Source organism: Capsicum annuum, chromosome 2 (genome assembly GCF_002878395.1).
Source record: "Capsicum annuum cultivar UCD-10X-F1 chromosome 2, UCD10Xv1.1, whole genome shotgun sequence".
NCBI lineage: Eukaryota > Viridiplantae > Streptophyta > Magnoliopsida > Solanales > Solanaceae > Capsicum > Capsicum annuum.
Genome location: NC_061112.1, coordinates 134791392 through 134809480, shown reverse-complemented (window position 1 = coordinate 134809480; position 18089 = coordinate 134791392). Strand labels below are relative to the sequence as shown.

Genomic DNA, 18089 nt, shown 5'->3' with positions numbered 1-18089 from the left:
TTTCAAGATTAGCTAGAGATATCTTGAATGTTCCAATGTCAACCGTTGCATCAGAGAGCGCCTTTAGTCAGGGACGACAACAGCTTGGAGACAACCGACACTCATTGGGAAGCAATGCAATGAATATTCTAATTTTCCTCAGAGATTGAATTAGAGCGGAAAGAAGAAACCAAAGAATGGAACCGGAGCAGAGCGACGAGCTAAAACTTGAAGAAATTATGTCTTCACGGGAGAACTCAGCAGAATCAAGTCCAACGCATGATTTTGCTCACGTTGACTTCGATTATCCCATGCAAGTTCCTGTTAATATAAACATGGATGAAGTGGAAAAAATGATGCATAATTTGTAGATTTTTCATTTATGTAAATTATAAATTTCGGATTATTTTGCAATCAATAAAATTCCCCAAATTCATTCACTCCCTAATCCTTGCTTTTTATATTTTTCCATTTAAAGATTTAAAATTTTAAATTGAATTTCTAGTTTTCTACTTTAAATTAAAAACTTACTTCTAATATATTATTAATTTACTACCAAATATTATTAATTGATTATATTAAGTAGCATATGTTTTGTATATTTGTGTATATATCTTCAACTATATATATTGTAATGTATATATATTGTAATATATTTTATAAGTAGTATATATCTTCTATAGAAGTGTATATTTTAACGTATACATGTGTATATGTTTTATAAATTAGTATATAACTATATCTCTATATATTGTAACGTATATATGTTGTAGTATATTTTATAAGTAGTAGTATATATACATTGAATGGTACGTATACATGTGTATATATCTTCTATAGAAGTGTATATTTAACGTATACATGTGTATATGTTTTATTAATTAGTATATAACTATATCTATATATATTGTAATGTATATATAATGTAGTATATTTTATAAGTACTAGTATATATACATTGAATGGTGCATATATATGAGTATATATCTTCTATAGAAGTGTATACTTAACGTATACATGTGTATATGTTTTATAAATTAGTATATAACTATATCTATATATATTGTAATGTATATATAATGTAGTATATTTTATAAGTAGTAGTATATATACATTGAATGATGCGTATATATGAGTAATTGACTAATTGTGTATATATGTATATATTTTTTAAATTCTAATATAGTATATACTATATATATAGTGTATATATATTAACGTATTTATAAAGTATATAGGTGGGTATGTGACTATATGTAATGTATATTGAAAGAAAGTTTTTTTTTTTTTTTCATATTTTTAGCTGGTTTGACCCTTTTTTTAATCGGATTTGATCGGGTTTTGATGGGTTTGACTGGATTAGGTTAAGTGGGCCGGGTTCGGATGAGCTTTAATTTTTTTATTGTTGGGCCCGACCTGGCTAGCTCCAAACCCGACCTTTAACCGGCCCTCAACCCGATTAAAGTAGAAGGGCCGATTCTGAGTTGGCCCGGCCCGACCCGGCCCGCTTTACAGTCCTGGTTCCGTGTATAAACACAATGATGATAAATTCGAATAGAAGTATTGCTCACATTGTCAAGTGGGTAATTGACAAATTCATTACATTTTTTAATGTATTTCCATGTCTTATATTTATTTATTTATTTATTTTTTCAATGGAAATTTGATTCAAGTTGACTCTATGATGATAATAAACTACATAAAAAGAAAGTGTCAAATCTCTTAGAATCTAAAATACAATTACCAATATCAACATGAAGATCCTTCTTATAGAAACATGTATTTATATCTCATTGCTACAGAGAAGGCTATAAATTGTTGATATTCTTTTAAATAATGAACTGAAACTAAGACAACTACCATGGTTCAACAAGCTTTAAGATGTGACAAAATAAACGAAAAAGAAAAATCTAAATAGCTATTTTACATTTTTCTTCTTTCGAAATAAACCAACTAAAAAAATACCTTTTGTTTGAATAAAAAATATGGAACATAAAAATCTGTTTGACATTCCTTAACCTTGTCACGTACAGAGAGGGATATCTAGTATTTCTGTCGTCATTTTAGTTTTTTTTTTTTTACCTTCTAATAAGTAAAAGAAACTGCATTTGGACAGTTCAACTTTGTGCTTGGAAGACAGGTCACATTTCCTTATTTGTATTTGATTTTTTTAATAATAAATGAAAGAGCAGTTTCAATATACAAAAAATGGACATGGCCAAATGCTAAATTAAGCTCAGTATCTTCAAAATTTTCAAGTAGTAGCTAGTAGACTTGGATTTCAAAATACTTTTCAATAATTAATTCATAATTTACGTTTAATCATCTAATCCAAATGAGCTTTATGAAATTATAATTACCATCAAGTTGAAGCTTGTTAGGTTTCCAACGAAAAAGAAATGAGACTTTCTTCTTACATTAGAATAATATCAAAAGTTAAACGACTAACAAAATTATTTACTTCCAAATAATATATGAACAAACTTAACCCTTTCATCTATTCAATTTGGTATTTTTTTGGTTGAAAAATTATTTGATATCTCAAAAAGATTATCATTTTCTAAAATCTACAATTACTAATATTATAGTTGAGTTGACATTATTCTGTGATTATGAAGTATTTTTTATAAAATCTTCAAAAGTTTCAAGTTTTAAATTGAAAGAAAAGGTAAAGTCAAAGGTTGTAAATAGTTGAAGCAAGTTGTTAGCATGTCAGAATATATCAAAATCAGTTGGAAAATAAAGATAAATTTTGGTATCATCTCACCCAAATATAAGTGAGCAAATTAAATTGACTAGCATTTCACACAAGCCAAGGAACCTGTAGTACTACTCAAAGTCTGAATAAGTGCACATTTAACTGATAAATTGGAAAAGGAAAACTCTGAATTTTCTGTCAACTAATTATAAGATGCAAATTCAGGTTAACGGAATTTGACTACTCGCTTCATTCATCTACGATAAATATACTTCCCGACTTAATATAATTCTGCAATTCTCAACAAATTTGATATTATTTTATCCCACCTTTCATATAAATAAAATTAGTCCAAAAATTATAATTTCGCCATAATTTAATCCTCGAAACACATGATCACTTAGTATTTCATTAAGCTTTTGTGTGTATACACGCGCGCACACACATATATATATATATCGATGTGAAGTTATAAATATAATTTTTCGTAAACTTATAAAGTGTTGAATTCCCTTTAACATAAAGAAAATTTAGAGTGGTGATAAGAATAGTTGAAAATTTGCTTTAGAGGTGGTTTTGTAGAATTTATAATTCTCTTTTTGAAAATTCCTGGCTCTAGACTTTAAAAGCCACCACAATTTTAAGGTTCATCTCCTTATTTCCTATTTTGGAAAATATATGTCAATTTTCGAACAATTTCGCTCTTTCGGTCTTTTACCAAAATTTCATGACTTTTGTTTTTGTGTAACGGCTATCGTGACAAAGACCACCATTTACAAATTTCTACTTAATCCTCTCTATAAATACCACATCATTTGTAATCTTCCTCCATCTTGATCACATAGAGCTAGCTAGTCACAATTAAAAATATACAAAATCGAAGACTCAAAAAAACAAATGAAGTCATTCACATTCCTACTTGTTCTCGTATTATCAATTGGATGCATGACCATTACTCTTTTTCCTTCACTATCTAGCCAAGAATCAGTTCTTGATGAAAAAATTGACGCAACATATCAAAGAGGAAATGATTCTTTTCGTCGTTATAATGTATACACGTGTGACAAATACCCTAGGGTTTGTGCTGCCAAGGGAAGTCATGAACCAGATTGTTGTAGAAACAAGTGTGTGAATGTTATGAATGATAGATTTAACTGTGGGAAATGTGGTAAGAAGTGTAGGTATTCAGAGATGTGCTGCGAAGGATGGTGTGTTAATACATATTTCAACAAGAGGCACTGTGGAAAGTGCAATAATTCATGCAAGAAAGGAAGCTCCTGTTCTTATGGAATGTGTAATTATGCTTAATTAATAACCAGAGGGCTAATTAATAGCTAGCAGCTTATTCACTTGCTGCAAATATATGTATTATACTTGGTGTCAAGTTAATTAGCAAAGTATGTGTTTGCGTATATGGTAAATATACATTAATTATGTTGTATTACGTGATGTAGCCACATATTATAGATATCAGCTCTCATATACATGCAGTTTTATATAGGTAAATGGTTACTAGAATAAATGATTAAGAAAACTGTTTGTGCTTTGAATTCATATACTATAATATAAAGCAGACTTATTACGGCGTTTTCTTTCCCTAAGATTATAATTACCCTTTCCATCTCATGAATTGCAAAAGATCAAACTGTTATATTCCTTCTGCGGGTACGCAGAATCTGTATAGTAGAAACAACAACTTCAACTAAAGTTCAAGTATATAAACAAGAACACAATGAAGTATATCAAATACCCTCAACACAAGATCAAAATGACCTTTCCAAGAGGTGTATTTTATTTTTCAGAAAATAGATGAAACAGAAATGAATAAGACCAAGTCGTCCGAATTCACGGACTTTTCTTAAGGAATAATTCCCCTCACTGTACCCGAAGTTATGGAATCTTCCTCCCAGGATAAAATGGCCTTCAATCCGACTATAGCGGTACCTCAAATAGGCGGATTCGTCGAATGCACAGAACGTTTTGATTGATCACACAGAATATTTGTAAAGAAAAGAAGAGAGTTTTTATTTTGAAAATTTCATTTCAAAACCTGTGAAGGAAAGCAGGTTTATATAGCCTAGCAGATGCCTTTTCGAAAAGGTGGCATTGGTTCACTTAAATGGTGTGATGTTTCTGAAAATACATGTCTGCAGCAGTTTTGCTGAAGCAGTATACCATTTCACCAAACAGTGCACCTGTTCGTAATAGTGCATCACTTCATTGAAGAATTGCATCTGTTCAATCGAAACCGAAACAATATATCAGTTCAGTGCATGCATCAGTTCAGTTGAAAAGAACAGTACATCAGTTCAAAAACAGTGTATCAGTTTAGTCAAAACATTGCATCTGTTAATGTTACTGCATGCATATAAATGGAGTATTGATCAGATTTCGTCAAATAAAGTTTGTCCAAAAAGATAGATCTCATCGATCAATCCAAATTCAAATTCGAAGCCGAAGCCAAGCGAGCGACGACGACGACGGGGTGAGGCATCTCTTATTTCTTGCCTCACTTATCATGTGGAGTAAGTATTCATCATTATAAACACTCCAAAGTTCCTTTCTCCCACCAATGTGGGAGAATTAGTGAACTTTTTAATTTTGGGAGTACACTTTCTAAATTGGTGTCTCCTCTTCTCCACAATTTTTTCTCCATTTTTCATTCACACTTCTATGAACCCAACAGTCCCCCACATGAATGGGGAATGGTTATTTTTCATAAAATTTTTACGGACAAGTATGAGATCATCAAGCAAAGACTGATTGCATCTGGATAAGTGGCTTTCCTTTTGAACTTTCCGTAGTGAACATGTATCGGATGTACTCGGTCAATCGATAGATTTGATATCTTTGAACCGTCGAGCTTTAATGTACACCTAGACAACATATGTCACACAACCAGCCTTTTAACGTTTATGATTCTTATGGTTTTGTTCTTTTCAGCCATGAACACGTCTCAATTTTCATGAGAGCTTAGAGAATAGGCCTTTACTAACATTTTCCTTGAAGCGACTTCCAATTCGTCCTCACATAGGTGATTTCTAAACATTCAATCCTGTAGATTAAACTATTTGGTAAAATCTGCCAAATTTAGATAATCATTAAAAGACTTATTACCTGAAGTTTTATCCTTGTTTACTGAACATTGTCTACATCATGAGAATGGGTTGGGTATTTGACAATGTTGAATCTGTCAGACACAACTTTGTTTGATCTCCTTGAACCTAGCTCTTGGGATCTCCAGTCTTCTAGGTAGAGTTACTGTCATACTAACTCGTCCTAGGCCTTAAACCCATTCCCTTGGATGTTCTTTCCACTCCTTCTCTAGATAGGCCTTTTATAAGTGGATCCGACACATTATCCTTTGACTTTACATAGTCAACAGTGATAATTCCACTAGAGAGAAGTTCCCTAACGGTATTATATCTCGGTCGTATGTGACGAGATTTACCGTTGTACATCATGCTCCCTACCCTACCTATTGCCGCTTGGCTATCACAGTGTATACATACTGGTGCCACTGGCTTGGGCCAATACAGAATATCTTCCAAGAAATTTCAGAGCCATTCTGCTTCTTCACCGACTTTATCTAATGCGATAAATTCAGATTTCATTGTAGAGCGAGTGATACAAGTCTATTTGGATGATTTCTAAAAAACTACTCATCCACCGATAGTAAATACATATCCACTTGTGAATTTTACTTCGTTCGATCCGTTGATCCAATTTGCATTCACTATATCTTTCAAGTACCACAGGATATTTATTATAATGTAAAGCATAGTTTTGAGTGTATTTAAGATACCCCAAAACTCTTTTCATTATCATCCAATGAGTTTTGTTGGGATTACTCATGTACCGACTCAATTTACTAATTGCACATGCTATGTCTGGTCGTGTACAGTTCATTATATACATTAAACATCTCAATACTCTTGCGTACTTCAATTGTGAGTCACTTTCACCTTCATTCTTTCGAAGTGCAAAGTTCACATCCAATGAAGTCTTGGCAATACCGAATTTCATATCCTTGAACTTGTCAAGTACTTTTTCGATATAATGAGACTGTGACAATGCTAATCCTTGTGGAGTTTGATGGATTCTTATTCCTTAGATCACATCTGCAACTCCAAGGTCTTTTATATCAAACTTGTTCTCGAGCATTTGTTTGGTTGCATTTATGTCACAAATATCTCTATTGATGATGAACATATCATCCACGTATAAACAAACAATGACTTGGTGATTTGGTGTGTCTTTAATATATATATATTTGTCACATTCATTTATCTTGAATTCGTTTGCCAACATGGTTTGGTCAAACTTTGCATGTCATTGCTTAGGTGCTTGTTTTAGTCTATAAAGTGACTTAACAAGTTTACACACCTTATTTTCTTTTCCTGGGACCACAAAATCCTCAGGTTGTTCCATTTATATTTCTTCCTCCAAATCTTCATTTAGGAATGCGGTCTTCACATCCATTTGATGGATTTGAAGATCATATACCGCCGCCAAGGCAATTAACATTCGAATCGATGTTATCCTTGTTATTGGCGAGTATGTATCAAAGTAATTAGGGCCTTCCTTCTGCTTGAAGCATTTTAGTACAAGTCTTGCCTTGTATTTGTCAATAGTACTATCCACCTTCATTTTCCTTTTGAACATCTATTTAGAACCTAACGATCTATTTTCAAGAGGAAAGTCAACCAATTTTCATGTATGGTTGCTTAAGATTGAATCTATCTCACTATTGACTACCTCTTTCTAAAAGGATGAGTTTGACGACGACATCGCTTTTTTAAATATTTGAGGCTCATTTTCTAAGAGAAATGTTACAAAATCCGATCCAAATGAAGTTGACGTTCTTTGACGTGTTCTACATCTCGGATTTTCTTCATTATGTACATTCTCACTTGATTCATCTCGAGGTCGTTTAGATCCCCCACTAGACTGTTCATGTCTAATTTTACACGGGTAAATGTTTTCAAAGAATTCAACATTGTCTGATTCAATTACCGTGTTTTCATTAATATCCGGATGTTCGGGTTTATGAACCAAAAATCGACATGCTTTACTACTTTTAGCATATCCTATGAACATACAGTCCACCGTTTTAGGTCCTATCTTAACCCTTTTAGATATAGGAACTTGAACCTTCGCTAGACACCCCCACACTCTGAAATATTTCAAGTTGGATTTCCTTCTTTTCCATTTTTCGTAAGGAATTGATTGTGTCTTACTATGGGGAACTCTGTTGAGTATATGATTGGCCGTAAGGATAGCCTCCCCCCATAAGTTTTATGGTAAACCAGAACTTATAAATAAGACATTCATCATTTTCTTCAAAGTTCGGTTTTTTCTTTCCGCAATTTCATTGGATTGAGGTGAATATGGGGCCGTAGTTTGATGGATTATTCCATTCTCTACACATATTTGTGCAAAGGGAGATTCATATTCTCCGCCCCTATCACTTCTTATCATTTTGATCTTTTTGTCTAACTGATTTTCAACTTCAATTTTATATTGCCTAAACGCATCTATTGCTTCATCCTTACTATTTAGCAAGTAGACATAACAATATCTAGTGCAATCGTCAATAAAAGTTATGAAATACTTTTTCCCACCACGTGATGGTGTTGACTTTATATCACAAATGTCAGTGTGTATTAAGTCTAAGGGATTGGAATTCCTTTCAACGGACTTATAAGGATGCTTTGCATAATTCGATTCCACAAACGTTTGACACTTTGATTTATTGCACTAAAAGTTTGGCAAAACTTCTAAGTTAATCAGTTTTCGTAACGTTTTGTAATTAACATGACCTAAACGTTCATGCCATAAATCATAAGACTCAATCAAATAAGAAGAATTCGAACTTTTATTTATTTCAACAGTCATTACATTCATCTTATATAGGCCTTCGGCCAGATAGCCTTTTCCTACATACATTTCTCCTTTGTTAATTACAATTTTTCCAGAAACGGTTACACATTTGAATCCGTTCTTGTCTAGAAGTGAAATAGAAATTAAATTCCTACATAAATCCAGAACATACAAGACATTGTTAAGTGTCAAGACCTTTCCAAAAGTCATCTTTAAGTAAATTTTTCTTGTTCCTTCTACCTTAGCCGTAGCGGAGTTAGCCATGTAGATTATTTCTTCTACTTGAGCCGGAGAGAATGACAAAAATAACTCCTTGTTGGCACATACATGGTGGGTGGCACCAGAATTCATCCACCATTCGCGAGGATTCCCCGTCAAGTTGCATTCTGAGAACGTAGCGCACAAATCATCGCATTCTTTATTGGATTCAGTCATATTTGCTTGATCCTTCTTCTTGCCTTTCTCTGGGGAACGACAATCTGTGGACTTTTGGCCAATCTTGCCACAGTTGAAGCATTTTCCCTTGAACTTTTTCTTGGGTTGATTGCTTCCTTGTTCAGCTTTCTTCCTTTCTTGGAATTGTTTTGGTCATCTTCTACAATATGTGCTTCATTAATTGTAGAATTTCCCTTTGACCTTCTTTCGGCAGCTTTATTATCCTCTTCAATACGAAGTCGGAAAATAAGATCTTCAACAGTCATCTCCTTGAGTTTATGCTTTAAGTAGTTTTTGAAGTCTTTCCACAAAGATGGTAGCTTCTTAACTATCGCTGCTACTTGAAAAACATCATTCACAATTAAACCTACAAAACAGTTTATGTGAGTATTAAGAACATTTTTAATTTGTTCAACTAAAGTATTTTCAAAGATATACCTTCTACTAGGAGATCATGTATGATGACTTGCAACTCCTGTACTTGAGAGACAACAGCTTTGCTATCTATCATTTTGAAGTCCAGGAACCGTGCAACAAGGAATTTCTTAATTCCCGCATCCTCCGTCTTATATTTTCGTTCAAGTGCCCCCCACAGTTCCTTTGATGTCTTGGTTCCACTATAAATATTGTAGAGGTCGTCTTGGAGACCATTCAGAATATAATTCCTGCAAAGAAAGTCTGAATGTTTTCGAGTTTCTACAATAACGAAGTGGTCTTTGTCTGAGGTTCCCTCGGGCACTTCAGGAGTGTCTTCGCTAGTGAACCGTTGCAGACATAAAGTGGTAAGGTAAAAGAACATCTTTTGCTGCCACCGCTTGAAGTCAATGTCCGAAAATTTTTCGGGCTTCTCTTCCGGTGCCATTGTTAGCGGAGCATTTGTGCAACTTGATGTGGCAATATTAATTGCCCCCACAGACGTTGTCGCATCTTGCATTTGACTATCGTTTGTCATTTTTCCTGTCAACACAAGACAGAAAAATTTAGTATTTTTTAGAATACTATTTATAAAGTTAATTAACTTTTCAACTTTTCTTCTTGTTTCTAGTTAACGATGAAGTTTTTATAACTCCAAATCGTCAATCAAGTCAACTTTAACTTGTGATGAAGATTTTATGTCTTCTAATCACTAGTTAAATTCAAGCGGAGTAGTAAACTTTAATCTCCAAAACCAAGTTATACAGATTCTGAAAAATTATTCCTTAAGATTGTTATATTCCTTCTACAGGTACGCAGAGTCTGTATACTAGAAACAACAACTTCAACTAAATTTCAAGTATATAAACAAAAACACAATGAAGTATATCAAATAACCTCAACACAAGATTAAAATGACCTTTCCAAGAGGTGTATTTTATTTTTCAGAAAATAGATGAAACAAAAATGAATAAGACCAAGTCGTCCGAATTCACGGACTTTCCTTAAGGAATAATTTCCCTCACTGTACCCGAGGTTATGGAATCTTCCTCCCAAGATAAAATGGTCTTCAATCCGACTATAGCGGTACCTCAAATAGGCGGATTCTTCGAACGTACAGAACGTTTTGATTGATAACACAGAATATTTGTAAAGAAAAAAAGAGAGTTTTTATTTTGAAAATTTCATTTCAAAACCTGTGAAGGAAAGTAGGTTTATATAGCCTAGCAGATGCCTCTTCAAAAAGGTGACATTGGTTCACTTAAATGGTGTGATGTTTCTGAAAATGCATGTCTGCGCATCTGTTACTGTTAACAGCATGCATATAAATGGAGCCAGAGCCGAGCGACGACAACGGCGCAAGACATCTCTTATTTCTTGCCTCACTTATCATGTGGAGTAAGTATTCATCATTATAAACACTCCAAAGTTTTCTTCTCCCACCAATGTGGGAGAATTAGTGAACTTTCCAATTTTGGGAGTACACTTTTCAAATTGGTGTCTCCTCTTCTCCACAATTTTTTTCTCCGTTTTCCATGTATAATTTTTAATAGATCTTTAATACCAACTCAAAAGGTTTATCTTTTGAATAAAATTACCTTATATATTGCGAAGGGCTAGACATATCTTTTATGAAAAATATAAATTCTATTTGGAATTCTGGTAGTTTGATTTAATTTAGTTACAAAAGTCGCACAATTTTTTTTGTTCTCGTTTCAACTGCTTCTTAGTGTTCTAGTGAGTTGTGCTTAACATGGTTAGTTAAAAATTAAAATGGTGAAATATTTTTTACACAAAAATCCAAAATATATGTAATTATGCATCAACTTCTGCTACTTTCTAGATATATACCAATCTGGTTTTTTATTTTTTTTGGGTGAGCCACAATCTTTCCATCATAGAGAATGTTGTTCGTGTTTTCTTCATAATTTAATCAAGAACCTTAATACAACCAATTTCTCCATTCAAAAAAATAATCTATAAATACCATTAAACTTAGTTCTTCTCCACAACCCATCCAATATTCTTCTGGCTCATATATATATACTTCGCTCAAGAAAAAGGCACGTTAAGAAGTTGCATTTTCCCCTTAATCATGAAGAACATAACTCTCCTTTTCTTCTTCTTGCCATTTTCATGGCATTTGCTTGCAACCTTTCAGCATCAATTCAAGAGCAAACAATGTTGAAAGAAGACGAAGACAAAAATAACGAGGCTGAAGCAGTAAAAGACACACAAGAAACAACCGTTAAAGAGGCTACTACAAGTGATTCTGTTGCTATGGAAAAAATTCATTTCTGGAAAATTCATGAGAGAATATTTGGCAGCAAAATTATACCATGCAGCAAGAATCCTAAAATATGCCTTGCTAAGGGTAGTCCAGGGCCTTTTTGTTGCAAGAACAAGTGCGTGAATTTCTTAGTGGACAAAGAGAACTGTGGACTTTGTGGGATAAAATGCAAGTTCAATGAGATTTGTTGCAAAGGATTCTGTGTTAACGCTTTGTCTGGAAAAAAATATGCAGGACATTGTGGAATAATTTGACATAACAAATTAGGTAAGGCAAGAAAGGCAAGGGTGAAAACATCATATTTTAGCTATACAAATAAATGTGTGTGAACAAATAAATGCCGAGATTAGGCATGTAAACTTATTACAATTATGTTCTATACTCCAAGGGAGCCAAATCCCTATTCAATTTCCTATATTATTATATACTGTGGTAATTAAATGATGGAACTAATTAATAAGGAACTTTTATTTGAAGAAAGTGCTCACAACCTTTTTGCAATCTTTAGAGAAACCCCCCCCCCCCCCAAAAAAAAAAAAACCCCAACCCAACTACACCTTCGCTTCCGTCCTGAATTTGCTATGATATTATGGAAAACAAAAAGGAAATGTAAGCATTTACTTCTAGAGTCTAGAGGAGTTTAACTTTTATATGTAGATAGAGTAAAAGAAATTTTCACAATCAAAATCACCTAAAAAATAAATGATTGGTAATGTACTATATAATAAGCATCGTTTGGTTGGATGTAGTAAAGATATATATATATATATATATATATATATATATATATATTATTTAAGGTATTATTTAATTTTTGTATGGTAGAATTTTGAGTCTTTGTTATACAACCTATTCAATATTATAGAGCGTATAACTAATACATATAAAGTCATGGTATTAACAATACAAGGGTAACTAATGCATGGACAAACATGATTAAAGACAAATCTGCCTTTAGTATACTAAATTAAATTATGAATAAGAAATAATCTCAACATAACTAGCATCAATATTACTTATCACAGTATCACTAATATACTCTATTTAATAGTATTCTTGTGAACTCTATCAACGACCTCTAAATGTATAAATTATAACCTGAAAAGTTGAACAAGAAAATTTGTCACAACAGATTAAAATATAGGGATAGATGATAGAAGTAAATTCTTTAATTTACAATGGTAATGCATTTAATTAAGCTAAATTCTTCCAAGTGTTTTTAACTTGGGGAGCAGACAATTAGTGGGTCAATTAAATATATGTCACAATAGTATAACTCCGACCCCTCCCCCCACCCCAAAAAAAAAAGTTACAATAATGTAGTATATTATTTGGCAAGTCAAAGTGTACACGCTGAAGAAAAAAGGTGGAGTATATACCTTTGGCACTACAGTGCTTCTATACCTGATATATTACTCCCTCCGTTCCATTTACGTGACATTCTTTGATTTGAACTATATTTAATTTTTTATTTTTTTTTTAAATTTACGATCTAAGATGATCTTTGAATAATTGTGTGATGTATGTTATTTCATTAAAGGTAAAATGGGAATTTTAAAGTGGAATAAATTATAGCAAGATGATATTTTTTTTTAAATAAACTAAAAAGGAAAGTGTGTCACGATGATGAAAGGATTATTGTATATGTAAAAGTCAAAACGTCAAAATTAAACCTTGCCTAACCTAAAACTGCAGAAACTCTTATGGCTGCCATTCACATAGATTTAACAAAACAAAATGTTGCTTTTACTATTAAATAGAAAGAACTAATTTGGAACACATTGTGTTCAAGGAAGTGCCTAATTTTGGTAAACTATTTGACTTCACATGTACGTGCCCGTAAACAAAGACCACTCCACTAGAAAAACAAAAGTCAAAACAGTTCCTCTATGCAATTCATTTTTCCTCTATATATACTCTCTCAATTCCTTCTCCAAATCCCATCCAAACATTTCTCTCAATATCTACACACATTTCATAACATCACAAGTAGCCATGAATTGCTTGAAAATTTTCCTTTTGCTAGCCATTATAATGGTTTCAGCAACTATACTTTCGGCGGCTTCATCAGTCGATAAATTAGAAGAAGAAATGCCCGTAATAGATGACAAGAATAATGAAGTTGACGATATGGTTGAATCATTTGAAGCCCCTTTGAATGAAACTGATGAAAGTTCATCATCCATTCGAGGGGCTAGTCGTTTTCTTTTAGCACATGAATCTCCTTATTACAAGTCCAAAATCATAAAACAGCGTATGACATGTAACAAGAACCCTAGAATATGTCGTGCCAAAGGTAGCCCAGGGCCATTTTGCTGCAAGAAGAAGTGTGTAAACGTGTTTGCGGACAGGCATAATTGTGGAATTTGTGGGAAGAAATGCAGGTACAATGAGACTTGTTGTAGAGGGAAATGCGTTAACACTATGTTTCACAAGAGGCATTGTGGAGGTTGTGGTAACAAGTGCCAGAAAGGAAGTGCTTGTGTCTATGGAATGTGCAGCTATGCAAATTAATTAGAGGATCCATGCATGGAGTAGGGAGGACGATCATTAAATTATTTATTTGGTTCTCTAGATATTACTGTTCAAATTATATCATTTGATTGTAGGTGGTGATTCATTTTATTGCATAGCAAATAAAGGCTATTCCATATTAGTTGTTTAAGTTGTTTCATTCTTCCATTGTTTTAAATAAAATTGTACACTTAATTATTGTTATAAAAGGAGTTGTTTCTTTCTTACATCTTTTTGAATTTTCTTAATTTCTTGGAAGTATCATTTTATACCAATAGTTGTTCAATAAATAATTATCAATGAGATAAAAAGAAATAAAGCTACCATATGCATGGAGGTTACGTTCATGCAATAAGCTTTGTGTTCTTCTTTAATTATATGTTGGATGACTAGAAGTGTTACGTTAAATTGGATTATTATCTCTCGATATATAACCGAATGGATATGGGCGTGAGTCAACATTAAACGTTAGTTCATACTGTGAGAATTTCCCAATCGTATGGACAAGCATATTGCTCCATTTCACACCTATATAGGACAAAAGTTGGATATCTAAAATATGAGTAATATAATGTCATGATATTGTGACCGCTCGAATTGTAATCTCCCTTAAGATCAAGATACAGACATGAATTCTTTAGCTCAAGATTTTTTACAAAGATAAACTCCAAATCCGATCCATAATCATCATTTTAATTAGGATGGGTCTTCTCCTCATTTTCTGTTGTCTTCATTATTTCCTCATATTTTTACTTGGATGAGAAATATGTGTAATTAATTTTTTATACGGAAATGCAAAACATAATCATACATCAACTTCGCCTGCTAATTTCTAAATCTCTACCAGTGTTGCTTTTTGGGTGAGTCACAATCTTTCCATTCATACATAGAATGGTTGTCATGATTTCTTAATAATTTAATCAAGAACCTTAGTTCAACCACTAGCCCCATTCAAAAAGAAATTTATAAATATACCCTTTCACGTTCATTTCTTCTGCACAACCCGCATATATATACTTCCCTACAAAATTAAGGCACGTTAAAAAGTTGCATTTCCCCCTTTATTATGAAGAACTTAACTCTCTTCTTCTTTCTTGCCATTTTCATGGCATTTGCTAGCACCCTTTCAGCATCAATTCAAGAGCAAACAATGTTGAAAGAAGACGAAGACAAAAATAATGAGGCTGAAGCAGTAAAAGACACACAAGAAACAACCGTTAAAGAAGCTACAAGTGATTCTGTTGCTAAGGAAAAAATCCATTTCTGGAAAATTCATGAGAGAATATTTGGCAGCAAAGTTATACCATGCAGCAAGAATCCTAAAATATGCCTTGCTAAGGGTAGTCCAGCTGGGCCTTTTTGTTGCAAGAACAAGTGCGTGAATTTCTTAGTGGACAAAGAGAACTGTGGACTTTGTGGGATAAAATGCAAGTTCAATGAGATTTGTTGCAAAGGATTCTGTGTTAACGCTTTGTTTGGAAAAAAATATGCAGGGCATTGTGGAATAATTTGACAAAGCAAAATTATACAACAAAGGCAAAGGGTGAAAGCATAAAACTTTAGTTTTAGAGAAATATAACATAATAATGTGTTGTGAACAAATAAATGAAGGCAAGGGGTGAAAGCATAAAACTTTAGTTTTATATATTGTGTTTAGAGAAGTACAACATAATAATGTGTGTGAACAAATAAACGCCCATTATATTAGGCATGTACGCATATGATTATGTTCTGTTTAATTTCCTATATACTCTGTGTATTTTTTTTACGTGAATTAAAGCTGTTAAACATTAGTTGAGTTATTTTCTGAAGCTAATGGTCCTTGAAACAATCAGTCAAGTTATACAAAATTCTACCCCTAGTCTTATAAGTGGCCCTCTTGAGGGTTATCAACATCAAGCAGCTCTTCATATCCCCAATAATCTTCATGCAGTACCGTCTTTGACTCCCTGTTTAACAGTGATAGAACTCTGTACATCCTCTCACACTGAGAATGTGATCTGTCTCCTGAATAGAAATAATTAACCGTGTCTTTCACCTTGATAAAGCTACCACCTGGCAACTTTTTGATTCGTGTGTCTCTCATGATCTTTCTTGCTATCCTCGCTTCACTCCACCTGCCAAGAGCAGCATATGTATTTGACACAAGGGAATAATTCCCACTATTATGCGGTTCAACTTCAGTGAGATGCTGCAGAGCTTGCTCCCCAAGTTCAACATGTCCTTGGTTCCTCGCTGCGGCAAGAAGTGATCCCCAAATCGCTGCATTAGCTTCAAACGGCATCATTTTAACCATATTTGCAGCCTCATCAAGGTAGCCAGCGCGCCCTAAAAGATCAACCATGCAACCATAGTGTCTGATGTCAGGACTAATACCATGTTTTTCTTCCATTGTCTTGAAATACAATCTGCCCTCCTCCACGAGTCCCGCATGGCTACATGCTGATAATACTGCTATTAAGGTGACAGCGTTTGGCCTAATTCCAACCATTTCCATACGAGAAAACATGTTAAGCGCTTCTCTTCCATACCCGTTGACAGCCAATGCAGAAATCACTGTTGACCAAGTAACAAGACTCCTAGTTTCCATGCTCTCGAACAATTCTACCGCCTTCTTTACATTGCCAGATTTTGCATACATATCAATAAGTGTATTGTTAAGAGACACCGTTCTGCGTAACCTGTGTTTTATAATATAACTATGGATCCATTCACCCAACTCATGCTCGCCCAAGTGGGCACAAGCTGAAAGTGCAGCTAACATTGTTACTTCATCAGGCTTGGCGCCACCTTCAACACTCATCATTTTCCGAAACACACCTATAGCCTGAGAAAACTGATTCCCTTGAGCGTACCCCGCAATTACGGTAGTCCAAGAAACCACATTCTTCTCAGGCATATTATCAAACAGGTACTTGGCAGTATCCATGTCATGAGCTTTAACATAGCCCACTATCATGGCATTCCACAAGCCCACATCCTTGTTGCGCATTTCATCAAACACCTTACGCGCATCAGAAATGCACCCAAAAGAAGAATACATTCGTACAACCGACGTTGCTACGTGTACATCATTGCTCAATCCAGTTAATATAGCTTGACAGTGAATTTGCCTAGAGGTGATCAGACAAGTTACAGCAGCATTCAACACAAAAGGGATAGAGTAAGTATCAGGATATAATCCAATGGCTCGAGCTTGTTTATAAAGGCAAATCGCATCGTTAGATAAATGTTGTTGTCGAGAGAAAATACTGATCAAAGTATTGTGAAGATCTATGTTTGGATTGGGGTTGGAAGTCAAAATTGAATAGGCATAATTGACAAAGCCAAGGGCGGAACATGTATGGAAGAATTGGCTTAAAATGAAGTTGTCTTGATCTAAACCATGGTGTATCATGAAGCCATGAGTTTGATAAATGTGATTTTCGTTGGAACAACTTTTAAGCAACCCTAAAAATGTGTCTTGTAGATGAACACCGGATTTGTGGTAGGAGTTATTGGAGTTGGGTTTTGGTAGAGCATGAACAAGTTTACAGGATGCCCGCACCATTTGCTTCTATGGTGCTTAAATGATGGAACTAATTAAAGAATTTTTATTTTGGAGAAAATATGCCCACGGCCTTTTTGCAATCTTTAGGGGTCGTTTGGTTAGCAGCAAGATATCTCGAGATAATTAATTTCGAGATTAGTTATCCCATTATATATATAGAAGAAAAAATATCCCATCAGTAAGACATAAATGGTGGGATAAGTAATCTATTGATGGATTTATCCCATCAACCAAACATAAAATAAAATTTTATAATTTATGTAGAGACTATTATAACTTATATCTCATACCAAACAACTCCCTAAGAAACACCCCCGCCTCCACCC

General features: G+C 33.8%; 3 protein-coding genes across 3 annotated transcripts; 2 read left to right on the top strand and 1 right to left on the bottom strand.

Moving 5' to 3' along the window:
* Positions 1–11545: 11545 nt before the first annotated feature.
* On the top strand, positions 11546–11953 carry LOC107858238 (stigma-specific STIG1-like protein 1). Its single transcript, XM_016702926.1, has one exon. It carries the CDS (start codon positions 11546–11548, stop codon positions 11951–11953), a length of 408 nt encoding a protein of 135 aa, XP_016558412.1.
* Positions 11954–13653: 1700 nt separating this feature from the next.
* LOC107861268 (protein GRIM REAPER-like) lies at positions 13654–14419 on the top strand. Its single transcript, XM_016706616.2, has one exon. The coding sequence runs from the start codon at positions 13695–13697 to the stop codon at positions 14211–14213; it is 519 nt and encodes a 172-aa protein (XP_016562102.1). The 5' UTR covers positions 13654–13694; the 3' UTR covers positions 14214–14419.
* A 1413-nt stretch (positions 14420–15832) lies between these two features.
* On the bottom strand, positions 15833–17884 carry LOC107859613 (pentatricopeptide repeat-containing protein At5g56310-like). The gene has a single exon (XM_016704668.2). The coding sequence runs from the start codon at positions 17761–17763 to the stop codon at positions 16078–16080; it is 1686 nt and encodes a 561-aa protein (XP_016560154.1). The 5' UTR covers positions 17764–17884; the 3' UTR covers positions 15833–16077.
* Positions 17885–18089: the final 205 nt, after the last annotated feature.

What these genes read in the sequence shown, in the direction of transcription:
- LOC107858238 (XM_016702926.1), top strand. Translation starts at nt 11,546, where the DNA reads ATGGCATTTGCTTGCAACCTTTCAGCATCAATTCAAGAGCAAACAATG.
- LOC107861268 (XM_016706616.2), top strand. Translation starts at nt 13,695, where the DNA reads ATGAATTGCTTGAAAATTTTCCTTTTGCTAGCCATTATAATGGTTTCA.
- LOC107859613 (XM_016704668.2), bottom strand. Translation starts at nt 17,763, where the DNA reads ATGGTGCGGGCATCCTGTAAACTTGTTCATGCTCTACCAAAACCCAAC.